This window comes from Lemur catta, chromosome 3 (assembly GCF_020740605.2).
Source record: "Lemur catta isolate mLemCat1 chromosome 3, mLemCat1.pri, whole genome shotgun sequence".
Lineage (NCBI taxonomy): Eukaryota > Metazoa > Chordata > Mammalia > Primates > Lemuridae > Lemur > Lemur catta.
The window spans coordinates 29,388,343-29,415,406 of record NC_059130.1 but is presented as its reverse complement, the minus strand read 5'-3'; the positions used below and the strand labels follow the sequence as shown (position 1 = coordinate 29,415,406).

At 52.3% G+C, this 27,064-nt stretch overlaps 2 protein-coding genes across 3 annotated transcripts; one reads left to right on the top strand and one right to left on the bottom strand.

Moving 5' to 3' along the window:
- The first annotated feature begins 7,947 nt into the window (after window positions 1–7,947).
- On the top strand, window positions 7,948–17,630 carry MEX3A (mex-3 RNA binding family member A). The gene is made up of 2 exons (XM_045545343.1): window positions 7,948–8,413; window positions 11,920–17,630. Exons 1-2 carry the CDS (start codon window positions 7,960–7,962, stop codon window positions 13,026–13,028), a joined length of 1,563 nt encoding a protein of 520 aa, XP_045401299.1. The 5' UTR covers window positions 7,948–7,959; the 3' UTR covers window positions 13,029–17,630.
- Window positions 17,631–18,809: 1,179 nt separating this feature from the next.
- Window positions 18,810–26,527, bottom strand: RAB25 (RAB25, member RAS oncogene family). 2 transcript variants are annotated; one of them, XM_045545344.1, is made up of 5 exons: window positions 26,208–26,525; window positions 22,063–22,258; window positions 20,279–20,472; window positions 19,569–19,649; window positions 18,810–19,161 (listed from the first exon to the last, which is right to left on the bottom strand). In XM_045545344.1, exons 1-5 carry the CDS (start codon window positions 26,248–26,250, stop codon window positions 19,034–19,036), a joined length of 642 nt encoding a protein of 213 aa, XP_045401300.1. In that variant the 5' UTR covers window positions 26,251–26,525; the 3' UTR covers window positions 18,810–19,033. The 2 variants fall into 2 exon arrangements, with proteins under 2 accessions (XP_045401300.1, XP_045401301.1); XM_045545345.1 differs by having other exon boundaries at window positions 19,075–19,331; window positions 26,208–26,527.
- Window positions 26,528–27,064: the final 537 nt, after the last annotated feature.

The following is a 27,064-nucleotide window of genomic DNA, read 5'->3' as shown; positions in this document are numbered from 1 at the left end:
CCCCAAAGTGACCAGGGTAGATTTCTGGGAGAAAGTGACATTTGAGTCCTGCAAAATTTATGAAGGGTGAAAGGTGAGGGAACAGCAGGTGGGACTGCACAGGCCAAAGCCTTGAAAGAAAGCCCAGGTACGCGGGGCTGGAGTGAAGAATGGGAGGGAGGGGCAGGATCAGCAGGACAGGTGGGTGGAACAAGACTGTAAGGGACATTCTAACCACATTAAGGAGTTTGAATCCAATGATGGTGATGGGGAGCTACAACAGGGTTTTAAGCAAGGAGAGTTTTATGATTACATTAAAAAAAAAAGATCTTTCTGGCAACTGTGTGGAGAATAGTTTGAAGGGGGGAAAGGAGGCAAGAGTGGAAGCAAAGAGATCAGTTGAGGTTGCTGCAGGCAGGAGGTGATGATGGCTTTGATCAGGAAGGTAGCAGGAGGTGGGAAGTTGGTGGATTTGGGAAATGTCTTTTTTTTTTTATTGTTTTTTTTTTTGAGACACAGTCTCGCTCTGTTGCACGGGCTAGAGTGCCATGGCATCAGCCTAGCTCACAGCAACCTCAAACTCCTGGGCTCAAGCAATCCTTCTGCTTCAGCCTCTCAAGTAGCTGGGACTACAGGCATGTGCCACCATGCCCAGCTAATTTTTTGTGTATATATTTTTAGTTGTCCATATAATTTTTTTCTATTTTTAGTAGAGACAGGGTCTCGCTCTTGCTCAGGCTGGTCTCGAACTCCTGAACTCAAATGATCCACCCGCCTCGGCCTCCCAGAGTGCTAGGATTACAGGCGTGAGCCACTGCACCCGGCCTTGGGAAATGTCTTGAGCCATAGTTGAGAGGACTTGTTGATGGATTGGATGGGAGGAAGTTAGGGGAAAGGAAAGAATCACAGATGGCTCCAGATTTCTGGTGTGAGCAACCAGGTGGATGATGATGTCACTTACCGGAAGCTGGGGGAGGAGCTGGTCTGGACTGTTGTGGGCAGAGCCAGAACTAAAAACTCAGGGCTCCTAGTTCCCAAGGCAGCACCTGTTTTCCCTGTGGGGGTTGCCAGGAGAAGGCATGGAGAATTTGGGACAGAGGAATGGGAAGAAGTGGGGCAGAAGAAAAGGGCACAGACTAATAGTAACAGTTAACACAATGCCGGGCACTGGCATTGTCCAGTTAAATTCTCACAACATGACCAGCCTTTCTAAACAGCCACCTCAAAGCCTTCTACCCCTATATCCTGCTTTATTTTTCTTCCTAGCAATTATAACTACCAGAAAGTACATTATCTACTTGTTTACTGTCTGCCTCCCCTCCCCCATAGAATATTGGCTCCATGTGAGTAGGGACATTGTCTGTCTTGTTCTCTCGCGTATCCTCAGTGCCTAGAACAGTGCCTGACACAACAGGTGTTCAAAATATATTTATTGGATGAAAAGTTGTTTTTTTTTTTTTTTTCTTTGAGACAGAGTCTTGCTCTGTTGCCCGGGCTAGTGCTGTGGCATCTGCCTAGCTCACAGCAACCTCAAACTCCTGGGCTCAAGCAATCCTTCTGCCTCAGCCTCCTGAGTAGCTGGGACTACAGGCATGTGCCATCATGCCTGGCTAATTTTTTCTATATATTTTTAGCTGTCCAGATAATTTCTTTCTATTTTTAGTAGAGACGAGGTCTCGAACTCCTGACCTTGAGTGATCCTCCCGCCTCAGCCTCCCAGAGTGCTAGGATTACAGGCGTGAGCCACAGCACCTGGCCGAGGATGAAAAGTTTGAAATCCTCATGAGATGGACTTTATTATTAATCCCCTTCAGACCCAGGTCAGTTGGACTCAAAAGCCTGTTTCCTCAGCCTGTCCCCTGAACAGTGTCTCCCAGGGACTCAGCAGAGTGCTGGACACAAAGCCAGTCTTAAGTGGCTGGAGAGCTGGTCACATCCATGGGAATTCCCAGGTTTCAGCTATCCAGGTTTTCGTCCTAGGGTCAGGAATAGACTGGTGGCCTTATTGTCCCCCACGTGTTGGATGCCCACCAGAAGCCAAGGGCGAAGTGGAAGCTCGAGAGCCAGAGAAGGCTGAACAGGGCATGGAGCCCTAGCTGAGCAGAGAAGCCGCCCCTGGGCCTAGTGCCAGAGCCCAGAGGGGCGCCTCTCTCGGTAATTGGCCTGCAGCGCCACCTGGTGGCCGAGGTTCAGTGACGCGTTTCTCTGAACCCGTCCCCTGCTCCTCAAGATCCGTGCAAGCTGGCAACCTGCCAACCAGCAAGCCTCTCTAGGCACCTCCATCACCAACCTCCGGACATCTCCCTTTGGATGAACCTCACTCATCCCTCAGAGACTCCTTCAGATTTTCTTCATCCAGGAAGCCTCCCCAAGTTGCTCCAGCTTCAGCAATCACTACCTCCATTGCCTCTGTGGCCTCCAAGCACTCACCGGGTGCCACTGTCTACCTCTGGGGTCCCAGGCTCTGGAGTCAGACATCTCTGGTTTTGAACACTGGAGTCTCCACTTACCAGCTGTGTGACCTAGACAAGTTACTGAACCTCTCTGAGCCTCAGGTCCCTCATGTGAAGCAGAGATAGCAAGTCCAGCTTTACAGAGTTGTGAAGACAATTAAATGATGTCAACTTTGAAAAGGCTAGAAGAGAACCTGGCACCAAACAGGCACTCAGGAAATGGCAAATTCCTTCCTACTTCCTTCTCTCTCTCCCTCTGACTTCCTCTTCCCTTTCCTGAAAAAGGAGCATGATGGAACAGAAGGCAGAAGGGAGTCACAGGACCTGGGTTCTTTGGGCCTCAGTCTCCTTCTCTGTAAAATAAGGCCATTAAATAACTGATGCACTATTTATTCACTCACTCATTCGATTTCTATTCCAGCTCTGACGTTCTATTCGGTATGTGCCAGACTGTGTCTCATGCTTCAGAGTCCCCTCTTAGTACCTAGCACAGTGCCTGGCACAGAGAGGGCAATGGAAAAAACCTCCTCAACAACCTGTGAAGGGCATGTTTACTGCTGCCCTCTCCCTGCCCCAAGAGAACACTCAGCCCTGGCTGGCACCAGGTGCCCCTCCCCCTCCCTCTCCCCAGTCCGAAACTAGAGCTGGCGCCACTTGGTGAGGAATCTAGGGACCAACTGTCACAGCTCCAGTATCACCTGCCTCCTGGACGCCTGGGTCCAGCCCTGAGTCCCAGAGGGGCCCTGTCAGCCAGCTGTCCTAGGGGGCCCAGGCTCCACCCCGACCCCTCTGAGCTACTCTCCCTGGGGAAATCAGACAGTGCAGGGGACCTGCTAAGGAGAATAGTGGGGTAGTCCCAGGGGAAGAGCAGAGATGTTTGTCTATCCAGGTCCAAACCTCAGGCTGGGCCTGCAAAGCCCTTGGAGATCAGACCCACAACTGAAGGATCCATAGTGACCTATTCTCTCCTCCAATCTCTGTAGCCCTCCAAGTTCCAAAGACCATTTTGCCCTCACATATAATCCTAGTTGGTCATGTTCTCTGGGTCATGTAGGCTAGTTGCTGAGGGCAGGGATCAAGGCTGATATTTCTTTTGTGTGGCCTACAGAATTTTACCCAACATATTCTCATTGGTTGAAATTAGTTAATGACTGGAGTACATTCCAGCAAGAGAGAGAAAACTGGCTGCCCCCTCAGCAGGAGAGTTGGTGGTTAGGTAGCAAGGTGGACTTCCCACAGGAAGGGGTATTAAGAAAAGAAAATGGAAACCCCATAAAGCATGGAAGAGGAGGCTCAGCTGACTAGGACAGATGGAGAAGGTATCCTAAGAGTAGGAAGATGGGGGAGATAACCTCTACAAGGGCCAGCCTGCTTGGTGGGCCAGCCTTGGTGGCAGCCTCCTGTGTCTCCCTCCCTTCCTATGGGCTCTGAGAATAGGGCTGGGGAGGGGCAGGTGTTAGGTGTGCACCCCCATCCCTTGGTACCCAGTGTTTAGATGGTGATAACAGGTGCTCAGGATTGCTCAGAGGAGAAAAAGGACACAACTCCAGACACAGACAAGCACACAGTCTGGGTCATCCACCCCACTTGTCCCCCAGCCTCCACCCGAACCCTGGACTCTCTACTGGGTCACCTCTCCTGCCCCACAGCCAGGGATGTGTGTGTACACACTCAACAACTTAACAGGATCCTTTGTTCCCCAGGCGTAAGACTAGAAGCCTGGCTCATTTGTGTGTGTGTGTGTGTGTGTGTGTGTGTGTGTGTGTGTGTGACAGAGAGAGGGAGAGAGAGAGACAGAGAGAGAGAGAGAAAGTTTGTTAGTTTGTTTGCCTGCATTCCAGTGCTTAACAGGAATTATTTTTGGAATTATCTGCTGTTCATTTGGAATAATCTTATTTCAGCAAGTCTAGACCTAGAACTGACTTCAAGGGCTTCATGATGGGTCAGAATCTCTTCCAGCGCCTGGCATATCCTGGGAGCTCAGTGGGAAGTGATTGGCTGAATGAATGAATGAATGAATGAAAATTAATGAAGACCACAATCTGGCCTAGAGTCAACTGCAAGGGGAGAACAATGAGGGCCAGGAAAATAACATTGATTGAATGCTCAGGATGAGCAGGCACTGTGCTAGGGACTTGGCTTATTATCACCATCTTGGAGATGAGGAAATTGAGGCTCAGCAGTCAATGACTGCCCAGTGTGGCGGCACAAGCAGCACGTTTGTCTCCAGAGGCCTGCTCCTTCCTCTTACACCATGGAGCTTTGAAAATGCAGTTATATTTGACACACCCTTACCCTCTGCTCTCAGCAGGGCTGTGTGCTCAACACTGGGCAGCTAGGGTGGGGAACAATGATAAAGATGACAGGCATAGTCCTGTCCTTCAAGGTTCTGAAAGGGAGAGATATGCCACCTATGCCTTTCCGGTCATAAGGCAGAATGAGGAGTATTGTTTAAGTGAGGCCTTCTGCTCCCATAGCCCTAATTCTAGATTGGGCAGACAGGGGCAGCAGGGAAAAGGAGAGCCCGTGGACAGAAACCTGAAACAAAGGAGGCCACCAGCCTCCGGGGGAGAGTGAAAGACCTGTGAAAACCCCGCCCCGAGAACCCACGTCCTCAAGGTGCCCATCCTGGGCTCCTCTGCACCTGGGCACTCCTTCACACGATCTGCAGGCATACACTCCCATGTGTACCCGTGCCACACACCTAAGTGTGTTCACACACACCCCTGCCCTCCAGGTGCCACGTTCATGTTTGTGCCTCCTCTGCTGTGGAGGGTGTTTGTCTGGAGTCCCAGGGGTACGCTGAGGGTGGACATTAACTTATCCAGAGGGCTGATTCGTGTTGTAGGTCCAGCAGGGACTCTGCCTCACCCACCCCACCCCTCAGCCTGCCTTGTCCTCATCAGCAGCTGTCCCCTCCCCACTCACACACACTTGTTTCTGCCTTTTGTTTTCTTCCCTGGCCAAATCCCCTAGGCTTCTTTGGTCATTAACCTCTTGCTTTAATTAGCTTAGTGGGGAGGAAAGGGGAGACAGGGCCAATTCAGGGTGGGCATCTGGGGGAATCTGATTTTGGTGAGGACAGAAAGGCTAAAACCTGATGGTAACCCCACAAAAATGTCTGACCCACAATAAATCCTATGCAACTGTTTGCTATTTCTATTAATGTGAAAAACAGTCACCTGGTCCACAAAGTAGGAACCTTCACCCAATGAGAGCCCCATGGTCCCCAGTACCACGGTTTCTCCAATCCAGGTTCCTGGGGCAGACAGGGACAAGAGTCAGAACCAGCCCACTCTCCAGGGCCCTGTCTCTCCAGTTCTTCCTCTTCCACTCTTGCTCGGTGGCAGCAGGAGCACCCAATCCCACAATAAGGTTTATTGTTAATCTTATGTTAAATCCCCAATCCAGGAGGCACCCCTCCCTGACTCCCACTCCGGGTCCTTCTGGGGTTCCTCAGTTAAGGCTCTCCTTCCCTGAATCTTCTCCCTAGCAAAGGGGAAAGAGCCCTGCAATGTGCCATCCTCCCCCGGCCCCAAATCCTCAGCTCAGGTTCCCACCCTCCCTTTGGTGTGCAAATTCACTCTTTTCAAGAATCAATTTAGGGAACCAGAGCTAAATTGCTCAGCCCTCTAGGCTTCACTGTGCTAGGTCTGTGAGGTCACCTCATCCATTCCCCTACCTCTAAGGTAGGGGGCAGGACTTTACCTCACAAACTAGTTCAGATTTTCGGTTTCCAAGGCATTACAGAAAAGGACAATTTACCACTGTGCTTCACCCACCCACTCTTATAAAACTCTTTTGGGAAGTTCTTCTTACAATCTAACCTCAAGCCTTCAAGCTGCAGTGCCATCCCTTCTTCTTTTGGGAAAGATCAGGCATCAAAAGGGTAACAAAAGAAATGCTGAAGACAGGGGGTAAGGGGAGAAGAAAAGATTGCATTACACTGCAACTTCCCCAAACTCCTTCTCCAAGTGCCTAACTATCCAAGCTTTAAAAACTTATTTTCATTCTCACCAAATAAATTTCCAGAGTCAAAGGAGCCGAATTAGTGGGTTTTCAATGGGACAGAGGTGAGTGAAACAGAGTGGAATGATGGCCGCTAAGGAACAGATCACCCCCTAGCTTTAATCACAGCCCAAGCCTGAAGGATGCCTGAGTTCCCAGTCCATCCCCATCTCTCCTCCCTCCGTCTGTCACACGCAAAGCTTAAGGCCCTCACCCCAAACGGTTAAGTCACACCAGGCCTTTAAGACTTCTCTTGCCTCCCCACTCTCCGTCCCCCACTTCTTTCCTCCCACTCCCTCAAACTCCTCACCTCACCACCCACGGCCCTCCCCGCCCTCGCTCCACTGATCAGAAGGACGTGAACTAACTCACCTCCCGGTCGGTGCCTCTGAGATCTCCGAGACTGGGGGGCGGGGGGATGAGGCGAGATGGCTTGCCGCTTAGGGATGAGGGGACCCCATCCTTTGCTATGGGGTCCCACCCCCAGCCCAGCACCCCTTCCTGGCCCCCACAAAGGGCAGAGCTGGGTTCTCCCCCCATCACGGCTGCGGGCTTTGTCTGCTCTGCGGAGATCCTCTCCCCGCGGCCCGGAGCCGGGATAGACTCTGGGAGAGCGCGACAGGGAGGGGGAAGGGCGGGGGCAGAGGGGGAGAGAGAGAGAAAGCCGCAGTGACGGAGCAGGGGGCCGCTCCCCGCCCCTGTTCCCCCCTCATTACCATAAGAAAGAGGGCCCCCAGGACCGGCCTTGATGGGAAGAGAGTCGGTCTTGGGAGGGGGGCGCCCAGCATTAGCCTTTTTCAAACCCGCTGGGTTTCTGCACACTGCCCTGTACCCGCCCCTTAAAAATTAGAGACCTCGACTTCCATCCCACCCCTAGCTTTGCCTTGGAGCTGTGGGTAAAGACCGAAGGGCACATCCCTATCCTCGGGTCAAGGAATTCGTCCCCTCGCCCCCGAGGGCGGGAAACTACAACTCCCGGCATGCCCCGGGCGCCCCCGGCGCGCCCCCCTCCCGTCAGTTCCATGCTGCTCCATCCAGTTCATTTAAAACAAAAGAGTTTGAGCGCTGGAAGGGGTTGGGCTCTACTGGGGGCCACTGCGCGCCGCTCCAGGACTGGGACTCGGTGCGGGAGCCTAACGGGGGCGTCTGGACGGCGGGGGCTAGAGACTCCCAGGTCCGAGGCGGGAGGGGTGGGGGCAGAGATCCCGCAGCCCCCCGCCCCCCGTCACCCCCGGAGAGGAAAGGAGATCTGCTTTCTTGGTTTTTCTTCTCTTTCCCCCACCCCCACTCCGGGGGCTGGGGCGAGGGGAGTCGGGTTACAGGGTGTTTGGGGAGGGGGGCTTAGGGGGAGGGTCTATCTTTCTATCTCGCTTTCTTCCCCCCTCCCCAGTTCTTTGTTCCCCCCTCCCCACACACACCCCTCCTCTCTTCTCCCCTCCCCTCCTCTCTCCTCTTTTCCCTTCCACCACCTCTCTCTCTCTCTCTCTCCCTCTCTCTCTCCCCCAGCTTTTGTTTCGCCATGCCTAGTCTAGTGGTATCTGGAATAATGGAAAGAAATGGGGGCTTTGGAGAACTAGGATGTTTCGGGGGAAGCGCTAAGGACCGAGGGCTGCTGGAAGACGAGCGCGCCCTTCAGCTGGCTCTCGATCAACTCTGCCTCCTGGGTTTGGGGGAGCCCCCCGCCCCCACGGCGGGCGAGGACGGGGGAGGTGGGGGGGGCGGCGCCCCCGCGCAGCCGGCCGCCCCCCCGCAGCCGGCCCCGCCGCCGCCGCCCGCGGCGCCCCCGGCCGCCCAGACGGCGGCCCCCGCGGCGCAGACGCCCCAGCCCCCCACCGCCCCCAAAGGGGCTAGCGACGCCAAGCTCTGCGCTCTGTACAAAGAGGCCGAGCTGCGCCTGAAGGGCAGCAGCAACACCACGGAGTGTGTACCCGTGCCCACCTCCGAGCACGTGGCCGAGATCGTGGGCAGGCAAGGTAAGCGGGCGCCGGGACCACTGAGAGGGATTGGAGTTGGGGGACACCCTGTCCCCAGCGCGGAAAGTTCATTTCTTCCCTCTTTGCCCGCCTCCAGCTCTGTCCCTTCCCCACAAAGGGGGACCCGCCCCCTACCCTGATTTCCAAGTGCCACAAAGTTCCCTGCTACCCCTACTTGGGACGGTTGTCCAGATCCTTCCTCTCCCAGGGCTCTGCCCTTAGACAAAGAAATATCCTTGCTCTGGGAGAGGGAAAGGGGAGGGGGATCGGTCTCCCAATCCAGGGAGGCTGTCCGGAGGGGGTGTCCACTCCTAGCCAGAAAAACTGACGGAATGTGCAAAGAGTTCCTCAGAAGCCCCTACTCTGGTATCTGCTTGTGGGTTGGGGAGGGGGCACCCCTAGGACCCCCAGCCGCCGGGAGTTACAGACTTTGGGGGAGACCTGGTCCGCGAAGCCTGACTGAGTATCTGTCTCTTTGTTGGGCTGAGTGTAGGAATGGAAGGGGGTGTGGCCCAGGGAAGGGTCCCAGCCGTCGGGAGAGGTTGTGAGGAGGGCCACTGGGAGGAGGGGGTCCTGTGGTCACCCACACACCAAAGTTGGACTGTCTGTGGGGTTTTGGAAGGGGTGTCTCCAAGGAAGTGCTACGTCCTAGCATGGACCTCTCTTCCTCTCTCTCTGGCTTTTGTTCTGGGCTGGCCACGGCCTGGGGCCAGAGGCCTACGGAGGGGTCTCTGGTAGTGAAAGAGTAGAACTGGGCAGGAGGGGGTATGCTGGAGGGTGAGAAACCTTCACCTGGAAATTTGGTGGAGGGCAAGAGTCTGGGTGTGTTGGGGGCGGTGTAGAATTAATCCAGTGTAGTATGTCTGATACCACACCCTCCTCGGTTCCAGCATCCCTGGGTGGGTGGGTGGGAGTGTTGGTGAGCGTCCAAATTGAGCAGAAGGGATCTTGGGGACCCTTCCCTCTCTTGGTTTCCCAAACGGGAGTGGGGAGGGTGGGATTTGGAAATTACAAAGGGGCTGGGCTGGGGAGGTGTGGGGTGGGGGAGGAGTGGGGGAGGAGCTGTCCCACGGTGGGGAACAATAGAGGAGCTGCATTCCGGCTGGGAGTGAGGGAAGAGGCCAGCTCCTGGTGGAGGAAAAGGGGAGGTGGGCCGGGGGGGCCCTATTCCACCTTGCACCTCATCCACTGGGAGTGCTGGTGGTTAGGGGGATTTCGAAGGGAGATCCAGAATGGAGGAAGGGAAGATGCCACTCCCCTGCACAGCCCTCATCCCCCTGGGGCACTCCATCTCTTGAGATTTCTAATTTAGAAAGTTGGTTTTCCTCTTGTTGTCAGAAACTGGGGATCCAAAGCTCTGGAACTGGGTGGTGACAGACATTGATATCTTTTCTTGGGTGTGGGGGTGGTTTGGGGAGGCCCCAGGATTTAATGGAGTCATTCTTTCCTCTTCTGCCTCCTCATCAGATCGGCCTGTCCCTCATAAAAGTAGGAGGATTTCTCCTATTCAGAGAAGATAAGCCTCCCCCTCATTCCTTAAGTATATGAAAGTCCTCCCTCTTGTCTAACCTCCGTCCTGCTGCTGCAGTGTTAGTGCTCCTCTATTTGACCTCTAGGAAGGTGAAGCCCAGTAGGTCTTCCCTTCAAGAGATGCTTCTTCACAGCGTTGCAGAACCCAGGATGAGGTCTACCACCACTACTGCACCTCCAGGCCTCTAGCTGTTCTCCTTAGTCTTATGCCCTGGCCTGTTCACACCCCAGCCCCCATAGAGACCTAGCTCTCACTTCTGTTTATGGACCCAAAACTTAGAGCCAGATCTCAGGCGTCCATCAGATGACATGTGAATAGAAGTGGTAGGACAGAGGACTTCACTTTTTCTCAACCCTCTATGCCTCACAAATAGAACAATCATTTACCTTAGTACATTAAAGCAGCAAGGATGTGGGCCTGACAACAGGTAGGACTTCTTAACTGCCAGGGAAGAGCAAATTCTCCTTCCCGAGGTTCCTTAAAGGTGAGTGGAGTGGGCCCCCAATCCACCCTATCCTCCCCACCACCCCTCAGTCTGCTAAGGTTGGAGAAGAAGCCATCTGGAGTGGAGGAAGGAGGAAAAAAATGAGCTCATCTCAGGCTGTGGTTGGAGGGTTGGGGCAGAATCATAAAAGTAGGACCACTTGGTTTTGGAAAGGTAGCATAGTGGGGGAGTGAGAAAAGGAATGGTGAGTTGTGCCTGGAGAGGGGTGTGAATGGAGGCAAAAGTTGTGGGTGCATATAGGAATGTGCTGTTTGTGTGCTGGGGAGGATGTGCGTGGAAGAGTGGGATGTATGAAAGATTGAAACATAGGGACTTGCGTGTGAAAGAGGTGTATGAAAGTGTACATTAGGCCGGCCCTGCAAGTATGGTTTAGATAAAGGCACACAGTGCATCACCACTCTTAGGTATGGGTGTGCAAACTCACACACATGTGGCATGTGTGCTTGGAGAAAGGCTTGGTGTGAAGCTAGGGGCAGGTGGAAAGGAGGAGAGGGCTGTCCAGTCAGCCATCAAGGTGTGCAGCTTTTAGAGACGGTGTGGCCATCCCAGCCTCCCTCACTTTTCTCTCTCCCCTTCTCCCTCTTTGTCTCTCTTTGTCTCGCTTTTCTTCTTTCTCTTCCTACCTCTCTCTTCAACCTCCCAGCTTTAACCTACTTCAAAGCAGGAGTATGGGCCCAGAATACCCTCATCCTACTGGGCCCCTAACCCATCTCAGCTTCCCCAGGGCACAGGGGATAGGAGTGACATGGTGCTGGGTGCTGCTCCTTCACATGGGATTTCCTTTATCTTCATAGTCCTCCTTTCCCTCTTGAAATTCTGGATCTCAGACCCTTCCCAGTCTCATGCACTCCACTACTTGCTGCAAACGCATTATGAATTTGGGACCCACTGAGAGAGACTACTGGGTGGAAGGTATGGGGGGGGAGGTCATAGAACTGGTGGATGTTGGCAGTCTCTGAGTAGTTGGAGGACTCTTAATGATTGAGTGTCAAATGAGGAGATTGTGAGGTTACTGAGCACATTGGGGTTCTGTGGAAAGATTGGAGTTGGTGACAGACGGGGCGGGGGGGGGGGGGCAGTGATTAAATGATTTGAAAGTTTGTGAGTAGCCAGGGATCAGTAGAGAAATTGAGAGAACAGCAAACGTTTGGGGAGGAGTTTGTGAATAGCTCTGAGGTTAGCAGCTTATATGGGCGAATCAGTGCTTATTTTGGGGTTTCAAGGAATGAATGAATTTGGAAGGTCCTGAATGGAACTCGGGGGAAATTTAGTACATTTTAAAATCGACGTTGGGTAGATGTGAGGTCCGATGAGTGGACTGTGCGTGTAGTAGTGGGGGTTTCAAAGCGTGGACTGGAGTGTTCCTGGGAGGCCAGGAATCTGCATAAAGATCAGGAGCTTATTGGTCCCAGCACAACCCTTCTTGCCCTGTGAGTTTCTTTCTCTTTCCCCCTCCCCATCCTATCCCAGGCTGCAAGATTAAGGCTCTGAGGGCCAAGACCAACACCTACATCAAGACACCAGTGCGGGGCGAGGAGCCAGTGTTCATGGTGACAGGACGGCGAGAGGATGTGGCCACAGCCCGGCGGGAAATCATCTCAGCGGCGGAGCATTTCTCCATGATCCGTGCCTCCCGCAACAAGTCAGGCGCCGCCTTTGGTGTGGCCCCTGCTCTGCCTGGCCAGGTGACCATCCGTGTGCGGGTTCCCTACCGCGTGGTGGGGCTGGTGGTGGGCCCTAAAGGGGCTACCATCAAGCGCATCCAGCAGCAGACCAACACGTACATTATCACACCAAGCCGTGACCGCGACCCAGTGTTCGAGATCACAGGTGCCCCGGGCAACGTGGAGCGTGCGCGCGAGGAGATCGAGACACACATCGCAGTGCGCACAGGCAAGATCCTCGAGTACAACAATGAAAATGACTTCTTGGCTGGGAGCCCCGATGCCGCACTTGATAGCCGCTACTCCGACGCCTGGCGGGTGCATCCGCCAGGCTGCAAGCCCCTCTCCACCTTCCGGCAGAACAGCCTGGGCTGCATCGGCGAGTGCGGAGTGGACTCAGGCTTTGAGGCCCCACGCCTGGGCGAGCAGGGCGGGGACTTTGGCTACGGCGGGTACCTGTTTCCGGGCTATGGTGTAGGCAAGCAGGACGTGTACTACGGCGTGGCTGAGACTAGCCCCCCGCTGTGGGCGGGCCAGGAGAACGCCACGCCCACCTCGGTGCTCTTCTCCTCGGCCTCCTCCTCCTCCTCCTCTTCCGCTAAGGCCCGCGCTGGGCCTCCCGGCGCGCACCGCTCTCCTGCTACTTCCGCAGGGCCAGAGCTGGCAGGACTCCCAAGGCGTCCGCCGGGAGAGCCGCTCCAGGGCTTCTCTAAACTTGGTGGGGGCGGCCTGCGGAGCCCCGGCGGCGGGCGAGATTGCATGGTGTGCTTTGAGAGCGAAGTGACGGCCGCCCTCGTGCCCTGTGGACACAACCTGTTCTGCATGGAGTGTGCAGTACGCATCTGCGAGAGGACGGACCCGGAGTGTCCCGTCTGCCACATCACAGCCACGCAAGCCATCCGAATATTCTCCTAAGCCCCCTGCCCCATGCCTCCTGGGCCTACTCCCCAAGGGCCCGCCCTGGACCTGTTTTCCACAAGGGCCTTTTGGAAATCAGTGATTTGAGGGGCAAGGTGCTTAGAGATACTCGCTCTCTGGGGAGAGGGGAAGGGAGGCTGTGGTGGCTGGAGGGTGGGCCACTTTCAGAGCCTCTGGTCACCTTTTCCTGGAAAGATTGGGAGGGGGCCAGACTGAAAATACTAGAGTTACAACTCTGATACCTCAACACACCCTTAAATCTGGAAGCAGCTAAGAGAAACTTTTGTTTTGCCAGAGGTGGCCGCTAAGGCATTCTGACCCCCTCTGCCCGCCTCCCCAACTATGTGTCACTCTACCCCTTCCTCGTGTAGGGGATGGGGAAAAGGGGGAGGGAGAATTACCACCGATATCTAGAGGTGCTCTTTTGAACCCCCAAGCCCTCTGGTCGTGACCTCCAGCCTCCTAACATGACCCTTTGGCTCCCCCACCCCCATATCCTGTTGGAGAAACTGTTCCTGAGTTTCTCACAGTATAAGGGAGATGGAGCCCTATCAGAAGCCTGCACAGATCTGGGGAGTGGGGTGGAGGAGAATCATTTCAATGGATAAAGGGCTCAGAATTCATCTGCCCCCACAAAGCTGGGCTGGAGGAATCTGCAGAGGGGTGCTCCTCTCTGACCCCTTCAGCATTTCCCTTCACTCCCCCCATCTCTCCTCCCTCTGGGATCTTCCTTCTCCTTTGCTCTTTCCTTTCCCTCTACCTCTTTGCTTTGTTTTCCCTTGGTGGCTGTCACTCCCAACCCTGTCCTGCTCCTTCTCTTTGTCTTTCTTCCCTTCTCCTCCATCACTCCTGCCCCTTCCAGCCCAGCTTTGGGGACACCATCCCCCTGGGGATGAATAGAGGGAAAAACATTTTGATGGTCTCTCCCATTCCTCTTCAGGCATGTGGAGGCCCTCTCCCCTGCTCCTCCAAAGAAACATCTCAAATTTTTTATGGAATGTATCCCCATTCTCAGTGAAATTTGAGGAGGGGGACTAATACTGGGGTACGTAAAGGGTCAAAACCCCCACCTTCATCATCTATGGGCATTATATTTAGGGAGGAGTTCTTGGGCTGGATTTTCTGGTTGTAGAAGGGGAGCCAGGGTAGTGTGTCTGCTATTTCAAGGAGCAGGAAAGGGCCTGAGGCAGGAGGAGAGACTGGTGGAGGGGAGGGCTGCTGCCCCATACCCAGCACACCTCTCTGGACCTGACCCAAACCTTAATTGAATCCTTATTAGCTTGAATCCTTATTAGTGCGCAAATCATGAAGTCTCTGTCCCACCCATTGCGGTTGAGGAGAGGCCAGGTCTTCAGAGAGGGGTCAGCCCAGGGCAAAGCAGGATTGGGGCACAGCAGGGCCTGTTTGAGAGTCATGTATTGTTACAGGCCTTACACCCTCTTTGCTGCTTCCCTACTGCTCACTTGGGGTTGCCACAGCCTCCCACCCTCCTGGTTCCACCCTCCTGGTTCCACCCTCCTGGTTCCGCTGGCGGGCCAGAGAGGATGGGGGATGGGAGTACTAGGGGGTCCCAGGAGATCCTTGTATATAATGGGGTGGGACTGTTCTGAGAGATCGCTGAGCACTTAAAGCTCAGGAGTCCCATTCTTCCTGGATGGAGAAGAGGTGCAGGGTTGGAGATGCAGAGGGGATTTCCTCTTCTCCTTTCTCCTGTTGTGAATTAACTCACCTCTCCTCAGCCTTCCCCTCCAGACCACCAGCCAGGGAAGTGAGAGGAAGGCGGTCACAGTCAAGGAAACTGGCCTGTGACTGCTTCCCTCCTTCCCGCCAATGTGAGCCATCCTGAGATGTCTGTACAATAGAAACCAAACCAAATGGGCACCCTCGGTTGCCGGGGGCGGGTGGGGAGGGGGGTGGGAAGAAAGGATGTCTGTCTGTCAATCCCCCTCCCCCTCTCCACTCTACCCACAAAGGCAGAAGACTGTTACACTAGGGGGCTCAGCAAATTCAATCCCACCCCTACCAATTGAGCCAAGCCTAGAAACAAACGCAAAACACACATAGTGAGAGACAAAATAGAGGAGAGAAAGAGAGAGCATGAGAGGGAGTGAGACAGGCGACCAACACAGAGGAGAGAAAACAAAAATAGCAAAAAAAAAAAAAAAGCAGTTCTTTATAATTTAATATTCTATTTTAATAAAGGCGTTTATTACCGTATAAATGTAGCAAAGAACCTGGGCTAATATGAAAAAAAGACTTTTTATTAGGTAATTTATTATATGAAAAGGATATTTTATTTTATGATAAAGTGATCCTTAAAAAAATAAAAAAACTTTAGAAGGTTTAGAATATATGTAGGGAGAGAAGAAGAAAAAATACATTTGTATTCAGAGTTAAATCTTAAAAAAAAAAGTGTTTTTAATATATGTTCGGGTTTACGTTGCTTTTTTTCCCCCACTTTTTTTTGGGGAGGAATGTCATTTGCTTTTCTTGGGGGAGCATCCTGGGATGGATGGTGGAGAGAGGGGCTGGGGGAGTCTGGTCCCTTTTGGGGCCCTGCAAGTAGATTGGATTTCACTCCGTGGGCTCCCCCTCCCCTCTCCTCCTCCCCCTCAGGGGAGCCGGCAGAGCCAAACAAAGAAAGGGATTAACAAGAAAGGAAGAAGCTGTAGGATTTAGGACTGAGGATCCTGGGGTGTCCCCCCCTTTCCCCTGCCCTGTCTCCTGGGCAAGTGAGGAGGGGAACTCCAGAACTGAGGCTTAGCAGGCCTAGGGAACCCTCAGAGAGGCGTGAGATTTAAGAGAAATAGATTTTTTTTTTTTAACCAAAAAGACAGAGAGAGAGAGAAAGAGAGAGGAAAAAGAGAAACCGAGGGGTTTAAAAGAAGAGAATACTACAAAATAATAATTATTAATAATAATAATTCAAATTTATTTCATATAATCCTAGAGAAAGAAAGAAAGAATTACTAGTTACTTAGTAGATGATATTCAGATAGCTTAAAGTTTAGTAGCATTGAGGGCCCCTGGGTCCAGTAGAATGTATAAAAGTTGTAAGGAAAAGATAAATAGAGGAGGGAAGTGGCTGAGTCCACCCTGAGTCGCCCCATCTTCAGATATCAGGGTTGGAGCAGGTTGCTAGTTAAGATTGGGAGCTTCCAGTCTGCTGGGGTTGATTCTGAGAATCCTTGGATTTTTACATTGTAGGACAAAGAGATGAGGGGGCTCAGTTCCCAGGGTCTTTGAAAGGATGCACACTGATCAGCTCAATCAGATGGGGGTCTGGGCTGGGCTGGAGACAGCAGAGGAGACTGAGCACATTTGCCTGCACCTCCAGTACCTGGGGGCCTGGCCATCCCTCTGTCTCCTTTGGGCAGCCCTTACTCCAAAGTTCTATGTCCTCTCCTGGGGCTCTCAGGAAGGATGGGGACTGCTCAGCTCTGACCTCCCAAGCCAGCTTCTCCCAGGCCTAAATGAGGAGTCCTTCTTGAAGTGTAACCTCAGTCCACTTAACTACAGATTGATTACATTTCTCACCTTCAGAGCTTCAAGAGCACTGAGGGGATCAGTCCCCCACCCCTGTTCCCGTCCCACATTCCACTGAGTTTTTGACCTCCATGGCAGCAGTGGTGGTAACATCTCAATAATTGTTCTTTAAAGCTGTGATGTGCTTTACAGATTTGCAAAGTGCTTTATTGTCTCATATAAGTTAGATTCCAAGAAGGACTTCCCACCCAGTGGGGTGGAGTGGAGGCACTGGCACTGTCTTTGAAGGCCTGGGAGAAGGGGGCCACAAGGGTATGGAGGCAGGGGAAGGGCACAGGGACCTTGGGTGACCCCAACCAAGCCCTCTCTGCTCCAGGCCACCTCCATCTTAAGTGTGCAGGTAGTGGTTATCCACTGTCCCTGGCCTGGAGGCACATTGCCCTCCCCACAGAAAATTGGAGAAGCCTGGCTTTTGCATGCAAGAAATCAACATTTCTTAAGCACTTGCCTTCTCCCCACCCCAGCTTGCAATGAGATCTTCAGGGTCAGGTCACTTCTGGCCTTTCCCCTGCATCCAAGGGGGTGGGGAGGCCTCTTGGCTCTCCTTTGGGCAAGAGGAGCCTGCTCCATTACACCAATGACTCTGCCATGCCCCTCCCTGGCCCTAGACCCCAAACACATCTCCTTCTTCCCAATTTACTCTTCTTGCCCCACCTAGGGACAGATTTCCCCCTGCTCTTTTTGTCCTAGAAACCCCGCTAGTTTGGGATGGTAGAGTCTGGGGTGGGGAGGGCTTCCCCTTCCCCACTCGAGGGTGAGGGTGGGGTGGGGGGGTGGCTGGAGACAGCCCTGGGGCAGGGGGATGGTCTCTCCACTGTAGAAAGTAGAGTAGGATTGTGGTCAGACTTAATTTGAGGCATCTAGTGAAGACACGTACAAATCCACCAAGGAAAAAGATTTCAAAAGCAAAATAAAGGCGGGAAATAAAATGGACCCATGAATAATCAAGTCAAAGTGATGTTGCACAAAATGCAGAGAAACCAAGAAGGGGGAGGGTTAATGTATTAAATGTGCTATTAAGAACTTAATTTTATTAAAAGTATTATTACTTAAGGCTGTCTTTCTCTGCATATGAGTCTATACCATCTTGGGGTGAGTGGGAGGATCTGCCGTAACTCTGTCCTTACACACCTTGCAGGAAGTGGTTGTCTCCAGAGTTCCCTGCCACCCCTGGGCTCCCCCTCTCAGTTCCTCACAGCTCCCTACTTGAGTCTCCAAGCTCTCAATCCCCCCACCGCCCTTTTTTTTTTTTTTTTTTTTTGAGACAGGCTCTTGCTCTGTCACCCTGGCCAGAGTATAGTGGCCTCATTATATATAGCTCACTGCAACCTCAAACTCCTGGGCTCAAGCAATCCTCCTGCCTTAGCCTCCCTAGTAACTGGGACTACGGGTGCATGCTATTATGCCTGATTAATTTTTCTATTTTTTGTGGAGATGGGGTCTCGTTCTTGCTCAGGCTGGTCTTGAATTCCTAGCCTCAAGCAATCCTCCCTTCTTGGCCTCCCAAAGTGCTAGGCTTACAGGAGTGAGCCACCGCGTCCAACCCCTGCTTTTTGTCTCCATTTACTCCCTTCTCTTCTTTGGAGATATGGTCAGGCCTCCTTCTACCCTGCCCTGCAGAACAGGGGAAAATGAGGCAGGGTGACAGAGACCCTGCCTCGACAGCCCTCTCCTAGGCTCCATGGAGAAGGGGCAGAGAGCTGAGAGATAGACCCTCCCCACTCACCCCATCAGATTCAATCTATGCCTCTTCTTTGGGGTCAGGAAGAAGACTGGATGGAGGACTTGGACCTTCCACCTCTCAGGCTTAAATACCCTTTCCCCAGCACACACATACAGGGCTGGCCCTGACTCCCCCTTTTCCTTTGCATCTCCCCCTGCCTCCTCCCCTTGCCCCTGGCATTGGAGTGACCTCAGTTCTTGGCACCAGGGCCCTGGGCACCAGATGGTGCCCACCGATGATTTCCTTTGTCTTGCCTTCCAGATACCCCCTCCCCTCCATGATGTCCTCCCTCCCCCACCTGTCCTGGGCTTTGGCAGAGGGAAGGGCAAGCACCTCCCACCCCCTTGGCACTGTCCCCAGACCACAGGACTCCAGAGGCAGCCCCTCCCTAAGGGGCAGTCTGTATGGTGGGGAGGAGAGAGGATGTGGGGGAAGGGCATCAGGGACTCAGAGGAGGGGCCAAAGTTGCAGGGGGAAGCACAGACAGGAGGCAGCAGGATGGCCAGGCATTAATACAAAACACAGCTTTATTTGAGGGTCCTCATCTGTGAAGGGTGGAAAGATAATAGAGATATGTGTGGTGGGGAATGAAGACCTTAAGGCTCTGGGGGCTGTGAACAGGGAACCAGGCACTCTGACATCTGGAACCAAAGTGCAGGGAAGGGTCCTGAAGCTGGGGTGGGGATGAGGGGCACCAGAAAGCCAGTGGGGGCAGGGTTGGTGCTGGCCAAGGTCAGAGGTTGATGCAACAGGCCCTCTTCTCTCCAGAGCCAGGCTCCTGCCCAGCCTGGGCACTGCCCAAAGTGATGGCATTGCTCCGAGTGCTGTTCTGTCTCTGCTTGGACACCTTTGCAAAGATCTCTGAGAGGGCAAAGGTCAATGATCAGGCCCGAAGAAGATTTAGAGCCCAAGCCTCTCCCTCGCTACACATACACACCGCATGCCCCTTCTGAGCACTGGGGGTGGCCACGCTTGTAGGAGGTTTTGCAGGAAGGAAGTGGAGTGTGAGTACCTGGGTCCCTTCTACTTACCTGTGTGGAGAAGGAACCAAGACTGAGCTGCTGAGAAGTGTGGCCTTCTGCTTCCTTCCCTAAGCTCCAGGCTAAGTCAGGGGAGGAACTAAGGTGGTCAAGGGAGATAGGCAGTGGTGCCAGGACCCCACAGGGGAGCTGGGGAATCCGCTGGGGTGAGGGCTGGGTGTCTGCATTGCTACTGCTGCCCACAGAAGCCACAGGGATGGAATGGGGGTGACAAATGGAGGCTCTAACCTTTGAGGACAGTCTCAAAGGCCAGCTCAACATTGGTGGAGTCCAGGGCTGAGGTTTCCAGGAAGAGCAGACCATTGTTTTCTGCCAGGAAGGGAAACACACTGTTAATTGTGGGGGGTCAAAGGGCAGTAATAATAATATGAACTTAATGTTTACTATGTACATTTGCTATGTGCTAAAACCCTGGCATGTAGTAGCTCATTTAATCTTTAAAACAACTTATGAGGTAGGTTTAGTTAGGAAACTGAAATCCAGAAACACAAAAGAACAAATAAGGAACTTGCTCCATGTTCCGCATCTAGTAACTGGGCAAAAGGAGACGGGAGGCTGGGCCATGGGACTCCAGAGCCTGCTACCACATCATGATGCCTCTAAACCCAGGAAACTCCTGAGGAAAGTGTGACTGCAGATGGTTAAAGGAAGCTCACCCTCTACACAGGATCTTTGAGCACTGTCGGGTGGAGCTGTCTTAAAATCAATTATGAATAATTGTTGATGAAGGCAGTCTCAGGGCAAGTGGTAGGACATCACGGGAGACACAGGGTCCCAGAGGGGAATGGCTGGGAATTCTTGAGGGGATGGAGGCAGCGGACTGCATGGAGGAAGTTCAGGCTGGGGGCTCTAGGGGTGGGCATAGGCACTGGGGAAGCTGGAGTTGGGGGCTGTGGACAAGCTTGGAGGAATCAGATTGGGTGGTAACAGGCTCTCACCAGCGAACATGCGGGCCTCCTCAGTGGGCACTTCCCGGGCCTTGCTGAGGTCACTTTTGTTACCCACAAGCATGACGACAATAGTGGCTTCGGCATGGTCATAGAGCTCCTTCAGCCAGCGCTCCACCACTGCATAGGTCTGGTGCTTGGTTAGGTCAAATACCAGGAGAGCCCCCACTGCACCACGATAGTACCTGGGTGGAGGTGGGAGGGATGGACAGAGACAAGATCATGGCCGTTAGGCCCAGCATCAGAAAAAAGCCATTAAGCCGAAACACCCACTGTCAGTACCAGAGATCTGGAAATGCAGACACTGAGGTCCAGGGACCCAAAGCCCAACGGAGCAGCCCAAGGTTCTGTGCCCTCCAGGAACACTGGTCTTGGGACCTCCAAAGCTTCACCTCCCTACTCTAAAACCTCCACTGGCTTGCTCACAGCCCCTCTGCTTCCTCAGGTCTTTTGTCCTGATTTTAGCCTCTGCTATCCACCAACACGTATCTGGGCTCTGGGCAAGTCTGCCTCCTGGATGCCCCACCGCTGAGATCTTCCTCACATAGCTCCTCAACCTACAGTGCCCCCTTCCCTCCTGTGGCCATTTACCTAGGACTAGCCAAACATCTACCCTTGCAGCAGTCCCTGGCCTGACCATTCAAGGCATCCCTGCAAGGATCCAGCCTCCCTCTTGGAGTTGAAATGGGGCATCTTCAGACTGGTGATGTCTTATTATTCCCAATTTATTGATGAGTCAACTGAGGCTCATAAGAGGTCAAGTGACTAGGAGTGATGAGTGCGTATAACTGAAGCTCCAGACTCCCGCTTCCTGTCCCCACGTACCCCTCACCGGACACATAGAGACCACCTTTTTTTTTTTTTTTTTTTTAAGACAGAATCTCGCTCTGTTGCCACAGCTAGAGTGCCGTGGCATCAGCCTAGCTCACAGCAACCTCAAACTCCTGGGCTCAAGTGATCCTACTGCCTCAGCCTCCTGAGTAGCTGAGACTACAGGCATGCGCCACCATGCCCAGCTAATTTTTTCTATATATATTTTTAGCTGTCCATATAATTTCTTTCTATTTTTAGTAGAGACAGGGTCTCGCTCTTGCTCAGGCTGGTCTCGAACTCCTGAGCTCAAATGATCCACCCGCCTCGGCCTCCCAGAGTGCTAGGATTACAGGCGTGAGCCACCGTGCCCGGCCCATACAGACCACCTTTCACACACTTGGGCCTCACACTGACTAGGACACACTTTGGATATGGTGTCAGGAGGCCTAAAGTCCTGTGTGTCCTCTGAGTTTTCACAAGATGCCGATGCCAGGTCCAGGCCCTGGCATTTGTTACGTGAAGGTTGCCAAGTGCACATCAGTGTGCGGAAGTGAGAGGGCGCTCTCCGTCCACACAGCCTGTCCCCATCCCAGCTCCACCTGGATTTTACCTTGCTTGTATTTAAACAGGGGTGGTAATTATAGCGCCTTAGTCCTGTGGTACTTTAAGGTTTACATAAAATGCCAAAATATAAAGTGCCTTGCAACTTCCTGGGCACATAGCAAAGGCTTGGCAAATGGTGGCAATGATCCTTGGGTTTTGTCCTACTTGTCAGTGTTATTACATCCTGCCTCTCCCTATTTGCTGCTCACAGCACTGCTGTCTATGGTCCCTCCCCACCTCCCACCCAGGGGGAGCACACTGCTGAGTGCCCTTGCCTCCTACTGCACTTCCCCTCCGGAGGTATTCCCTGACTTCCCCAGGACTCCCACAACCCAGCAGACCCCCGGGCCCGGGCTCACGCTGAGGTGATGGCTCGGTACCGCTCCAGGCCGGCCGTGTCCCAGATCTGAGCCTTGACAGCAGCGGTGCCCAGCATCACAGTGCGGGTGGAGAACTCAACCCCGATGGTGGTGCGGCTGTCGTGGTTGAACTCATTGCGCGTGAATCGCGATAGCAGGTTGGTCTTCCCCACGCCTGACTCGCCAATCAGCACCACTGCAGGAGTGGAGACATAAGGGCTGAGTGCTGGGCAGAGTGGCCCCAAAGCCCACCTAAACTTGGAGGGTCTGTCCATCAGAAAATGGGAAATGGGCTCAGAAAACTGAGGAAGGAGCCGGGCGTGGTGGCTCAGTCCTGTAATCCTAGCATTCTGGGAGGCTGAGGTGGGAGGATTGCTTGAGGCCAGTTCAAGACCAGCCTAAGCAAGAATGAGACCCTGTCTCTACAAAAAAATAGAAAATTTTTGATTAAAGCATTATAAAACCTGTCCATGTAACAAAAGCATTTGTACCCCCTTAATATTTTAAAATTAAAATAATAATAATAAATAAATAGCCAGGCCTGGCGGTACTGGCCTGTCTCAGCTACTTGGGAGGCTGAGGGAGGAGGATTGCTTGAGCCCAGGAGTTTGAATATGTAGTGAGCTATGATGCCGCCACTGTATCTCCTGCTAGCCCAGGAGCTAGAGCAAGACTCTGTGAACGAAAAAAGGAAGAAAGGAATAAAGAAAGGAAGGAAGGAAGAAAGAAGGAAAGAAGGAAGGAAGGAAGGTAGGAAAAGAAAGAAAGAGAGAAAGAGAAAGAAAGAGAGAAAGAAAGAAAGAAAGAAAGAAAGAAAGAAAGAAAGAAAGAAAGAAAGAAAGAAAGAAAGAAAGAAAGAAAGAAAGAAAGAAAGAAAGAAAGAAAAGAAAAGAAAGAAAGAAAGGGAAAGAAAGAAGAGAAAACAAAAAAAGAAAACTGGGGAGGGAGCTCAGTCTTCTGGCAGAGACTGGAGTCTGCAACTCTGCATAATGCATCTGTCCTGGTGGGCAGAAGGAACAAAAGTTTAAAATAAACAAAGGGGCTTTAAGGTTATGACCTAGTCTGTTGAGACATGGTTGCAGAATTTCAGGGTGGAGTGACGTCTGTGGGCTGTTTATGCGTGTCCTTTGGAGAGGTTACTGGGGTGTGTGAACATGGATAGAGGGTAGGAAGATCTAAGGGTGTGTGTGCACATTTCTGGACTAGTGGGTATGAGACCATTGTTCACATCTTTTATGTATATGAGCTGGGAAGATAAGTGGAAGTTTGGGTGTGTTCAGTGTTTGCATAGAGAAAAGAGGTTAGAAGTGTGGGTGAGGAGAAAGTTTGGCAAGTGACACATCTGTGAATGAAAGGAAGGTATGTGTGTTCGTGTGTGTCTATGTGTGTAAGACGGTAGGTTCCAGTTGTCCCTATGGAGGAGCAGTCCTGCATGGTTAAAAACAGAAGGCTGGGTGTTGGACCAGTTCTGTGTCCTTCGGCGAGTTATCTAAGCTTTCTGAGCCTTTCTTTTCATAGGACAAATGGGAAAACATTAGTATCTACCTTATGGGTTGTAAGAAATAGAAGATGAAGGCTCTGACTTCACCACAATGCAATATATCAATGTAAAAAAATTGTAATTGTACCTCATGATTATATACAAATAAAAAATAAATTAAGAAAAAAGGAAATTGAGGACTTTGAAAAAAAAGGAAGAAATGAGATATGCCCAGGATATAGTAAGCATACAAAACTATTATTGGTATGATTGTTGTTGGCAGCCCAGTGCTTTTGTTTTTGAGTTTTTAGGGACAAGGGTCCACCAGAGGGGCCATGAAGACCCTTTAGGCCAGTGTGCAGCATCCAGGGCCCTGCTTTACCCACCACGGATGAGCTGGGGGCTGAAGCAGAGTGTGGGGAGCTGATGTAAGTACAACCCAGGACTACCGGCGGCTACCCAGGGTGGTTCTGGAAAGGCAAGCTGGTGCCCAAGGACTGGGGGCCACGTATTTTGGGCTCTGGTCCCTGCTCGGCCTCTGACTAGCTGTATGAAATTGAACAAGTGGCTCACCTTTTCTGCGTCTAACTTTCCTTGTTTGTACAATCTATAAAGGCCTCTTCACGCTTTAAAAATTCCTTATTTGTGTAGGGCAGTATGGAAGAGCTGGAAGCAGTGGGTAAGTGTGGGTAAGAGGATGTGCATATGTGTGTGGGGTGGGGAGAGTGTTCCTTCTTCTCTCCTATGGAGAACATCCCTCTGTCATCCCTCCCAGTGGGTGGGCTTTCAAGCCCCATCCTCAGACCCCAAAGGTGCTCAGGGAGAGGGCCTTGGTTGGGCTCAGACAGACTAGGTTTGAGTACTACTGACTTTGTGACTTTTTCTGAGCTATTTATCTCTAAGCCTGTTTCCTCACCTGTAAAATGGAGATACCAATGGTTAATGTTTACAATGTTTTGAGTGCTAACTATGTGCCACCCATTGTCCTAAAGGACATGTATTAACTCATTTAATCCTCATAACAATGCCATTAGGTAAGTACTGTTATTATTATCCCCATTTTTACAGATAAGGCACTTGGGAGGTCAAATGATTTGCCTAAGCTAATGTAGCTACTGTGGTAAACACAGAAATGTGGTGCCCAGATCCACCTTTTTCTTTATTTTTATTTTATTTTTTAATTGAGACAGGGTCTCACTTTGTTGCCTAGGCATGAGGGCAGTGGTGTGATCATAGCTCACTGCAACCTCAAACTCCTGGGCTCAAGGGATCCTCCTGCCTCAGCCTCTTGAGTAGCTGGCACTACAGGTGTGCACCACCACGCCTGGCCCAGATCCACCTTTAAGGAAGGACTTGCCCCCCAACTGCAGGGAGTGCAGGCAGCAGACAGGCTCCAGTTGTCAGCTCCTTCAGAGTCTATTAGGGCGGACAGTGGCTTCCCAGGAAGTCGTGCCTTTTCTGGGCAGCCCACATCCAGTGCCCCAGCAAGGTGAGGCTATCACAGAGCTCCCTGCCCTTGAACCAGGCTTTGTTGAGCCTGTGTTTGACTTCTCCCTCTGCCCAATCCTGCTTCCACCCCCTTCCTTTCACAGGTGTTGATCCATAAAAAACATCGAACACCCCAAACTTCTCAGTGTCTGCTTCCGGAGACCCCACCCTGCACTAATTTGTAAGTGGTAGAGCTGAGATCTGAACTCATTCTGGCTCCTGACCATTACGCTACATGGCTTCTCAAAATGAAAGATAATTTTGGGGGGTTGTTATGGTGATTATTGAGATAGTGACTTGGACACAGTTAGGGCTCAATAAACCTAGGTTATTTCCCAGACTATTGCTAACCCTCACTTTCTTGGGAAAGATGCTGGGAGTACAGGTTCCTCAGCTCAAGGGCGGGTGCTGGAGTAAGAGTCCCAGTGAGGGCAGGGCTGAGGCTGGGAGAGGCCGTGGGGTGGGGTGGCGGGAAGGGGAATCATAGCTCTATGTATCCACCTTGCCCTGAAGGAGGTGCGGAGGTGGGGTTGGGGAGCAATAGAGGGGCCAAACTTAGGGGCTGAGATAAACATACATGGTTGTCCTTCCAGGGACAGCCAAGTTGAACCCAGTGCCTGGTCCAAGGAGTCTGTCAAGGGACTGGCAGACAAGGATATAACCCCAGGAGACGCTATATTCTATCAGACCCAGCTCCAAATTCTCTACTCTTCCCTATGTCTTCCCTATGTATTTATTACCCAGTCCTATAATGGGATAGGTCTCTCCTTTCTCTATGTTCCTGTACACCTGCGCAGAAAGATGACTTTCTCCCACGTCTCAGGAGGGAAGTCCTGTCTGAAGTCTGACCTCCATCTCTCATGCTGCAGTAGCTGACTATTCCCAGAAATTTGGGCTTCTTTTAGAAACAGGGAAGGGAAGCCTAACTCTTAACACTATTAAGGAGTAATCAACATCATTATTTATAATAATAGAGCACACTCAGTAGCTCCCAGACTTCTCCCCTATAACCAGGCCCTGCCCCACTCCCTGCAGCTTTCTTTCTTAACCGGAAGGAATGATAAGCTTTGAGGGGTCTTGTTAAGAGATAAAAAATAGGAGGGGGCCCTCTCTAGCCCGGCCAATCTTTTTCTGGGTCTCTCTCAGGCTTCCTCTAACTTCAGGGACCCCAACTCACCCTTGAAGACAAAGTTATAATCTTCTTCAGTTCCGTTCCCCATTTTGGCTCCGCATGGAAGGTGCAGGTGTCTTCGGGGGCAGAGGTAACAAGCCTGTGTGTTGGCTCAATGTCCTCAACCCTCAGTTCTCAAGAGACCTGGACCCACACCTCCTCTCATTGGGGGTAAGGAGACTTCTGCAGCCAGAGGGATTGAGGGACAACTCAAGGCTAGGCAGGGCCTAAGGAGGCTCAGCTCTGGCAAGTGGGGGTGCTGTAAGGAAGCTGAGAGGACGGAAGCTGAGAACAGGAAGAGCGGCCGGCTGGAGACCTGGGGCCCAGGTGGGTGGAGAGATGATGACGTCAGACAGGTTAGACAGGTTGGGTGTTTGCTCTCAGCCTTGGGCTCCCAGAGGAGGAGAGCCAGCTCCAGGGAGTAATAGCCCGGGTTGAGGGGAAGCTAGAATGACAGGGACGGGAGCTTTGGAGAGAGCCTGCTGTAGGGCGACTGTGCATTGCTGGGCTTCTGGGATCTGTCGAAGGGAAGCCCCACCACTAGTGAGTGAGAAATAGCCCCTTAGAAACCCACTTGGCCTCCTGCTTTTTCTGCAAAGCCTCTGGTGCAGGGTACACTGGGGGCACCACTCAACCTGCTGCAATGCAGAGCTGTGGGAGCTGCATCTTGGCCACAGCAACTTCCGCCCCTCCCTGACAGCCCAGGGCCTGGGATGGGCAGTGTTGCTCATCCTGGGTGGAGCTGGGATTCACAAACTACCCAATTCCCTGGGATGGGTTCTTTCTTATGGCACTGGGGAAAGGGGCTGGTAGCTTCCTATACAGACCTGCTCTAAGGACACTGGGTCCTTAGAGGGGCCCAG

Bases quoted from the DNA above. Each gene is read 5' to 3' on its own strand.
- MEX3A (XM_045545343.1), top strand. From the start codon at position 7,960: ATGCCTAGTCTAGTGGTATCTGGAATAATGGAAAGAAATGGGGGCTTT. The intron at 8,414-11,919 runs GTAAGCGGGCGC...ATCCTATCCCAG, and splicing joins CGAGATCGTGGGCAGGCAAG to GCTGCAAGATTAAGGCTCTG.
- RAB25 (XM_045545344.1), bottom strand. From the start codon at position 26,250: ATGGGGAACGGAACTGAAGAAGATTATAACTTTGTCTTCAAGG. The intron at 19,650-20,278 runs GTGAGAGCCTGT...CCTTCCTGGCAG, and splicing joins GGAGGCCCGCATGTTCGCTG to AAAACAATGGTCTGCTCTTC. The intron at 19,162-19,568 runs GTTAGAGCCTCC...TTGCCCTCTCAG, and splicing joins CTTTGAGACTGTCCTCAAAG to AGATCTTTGCAAAGGTGTCC.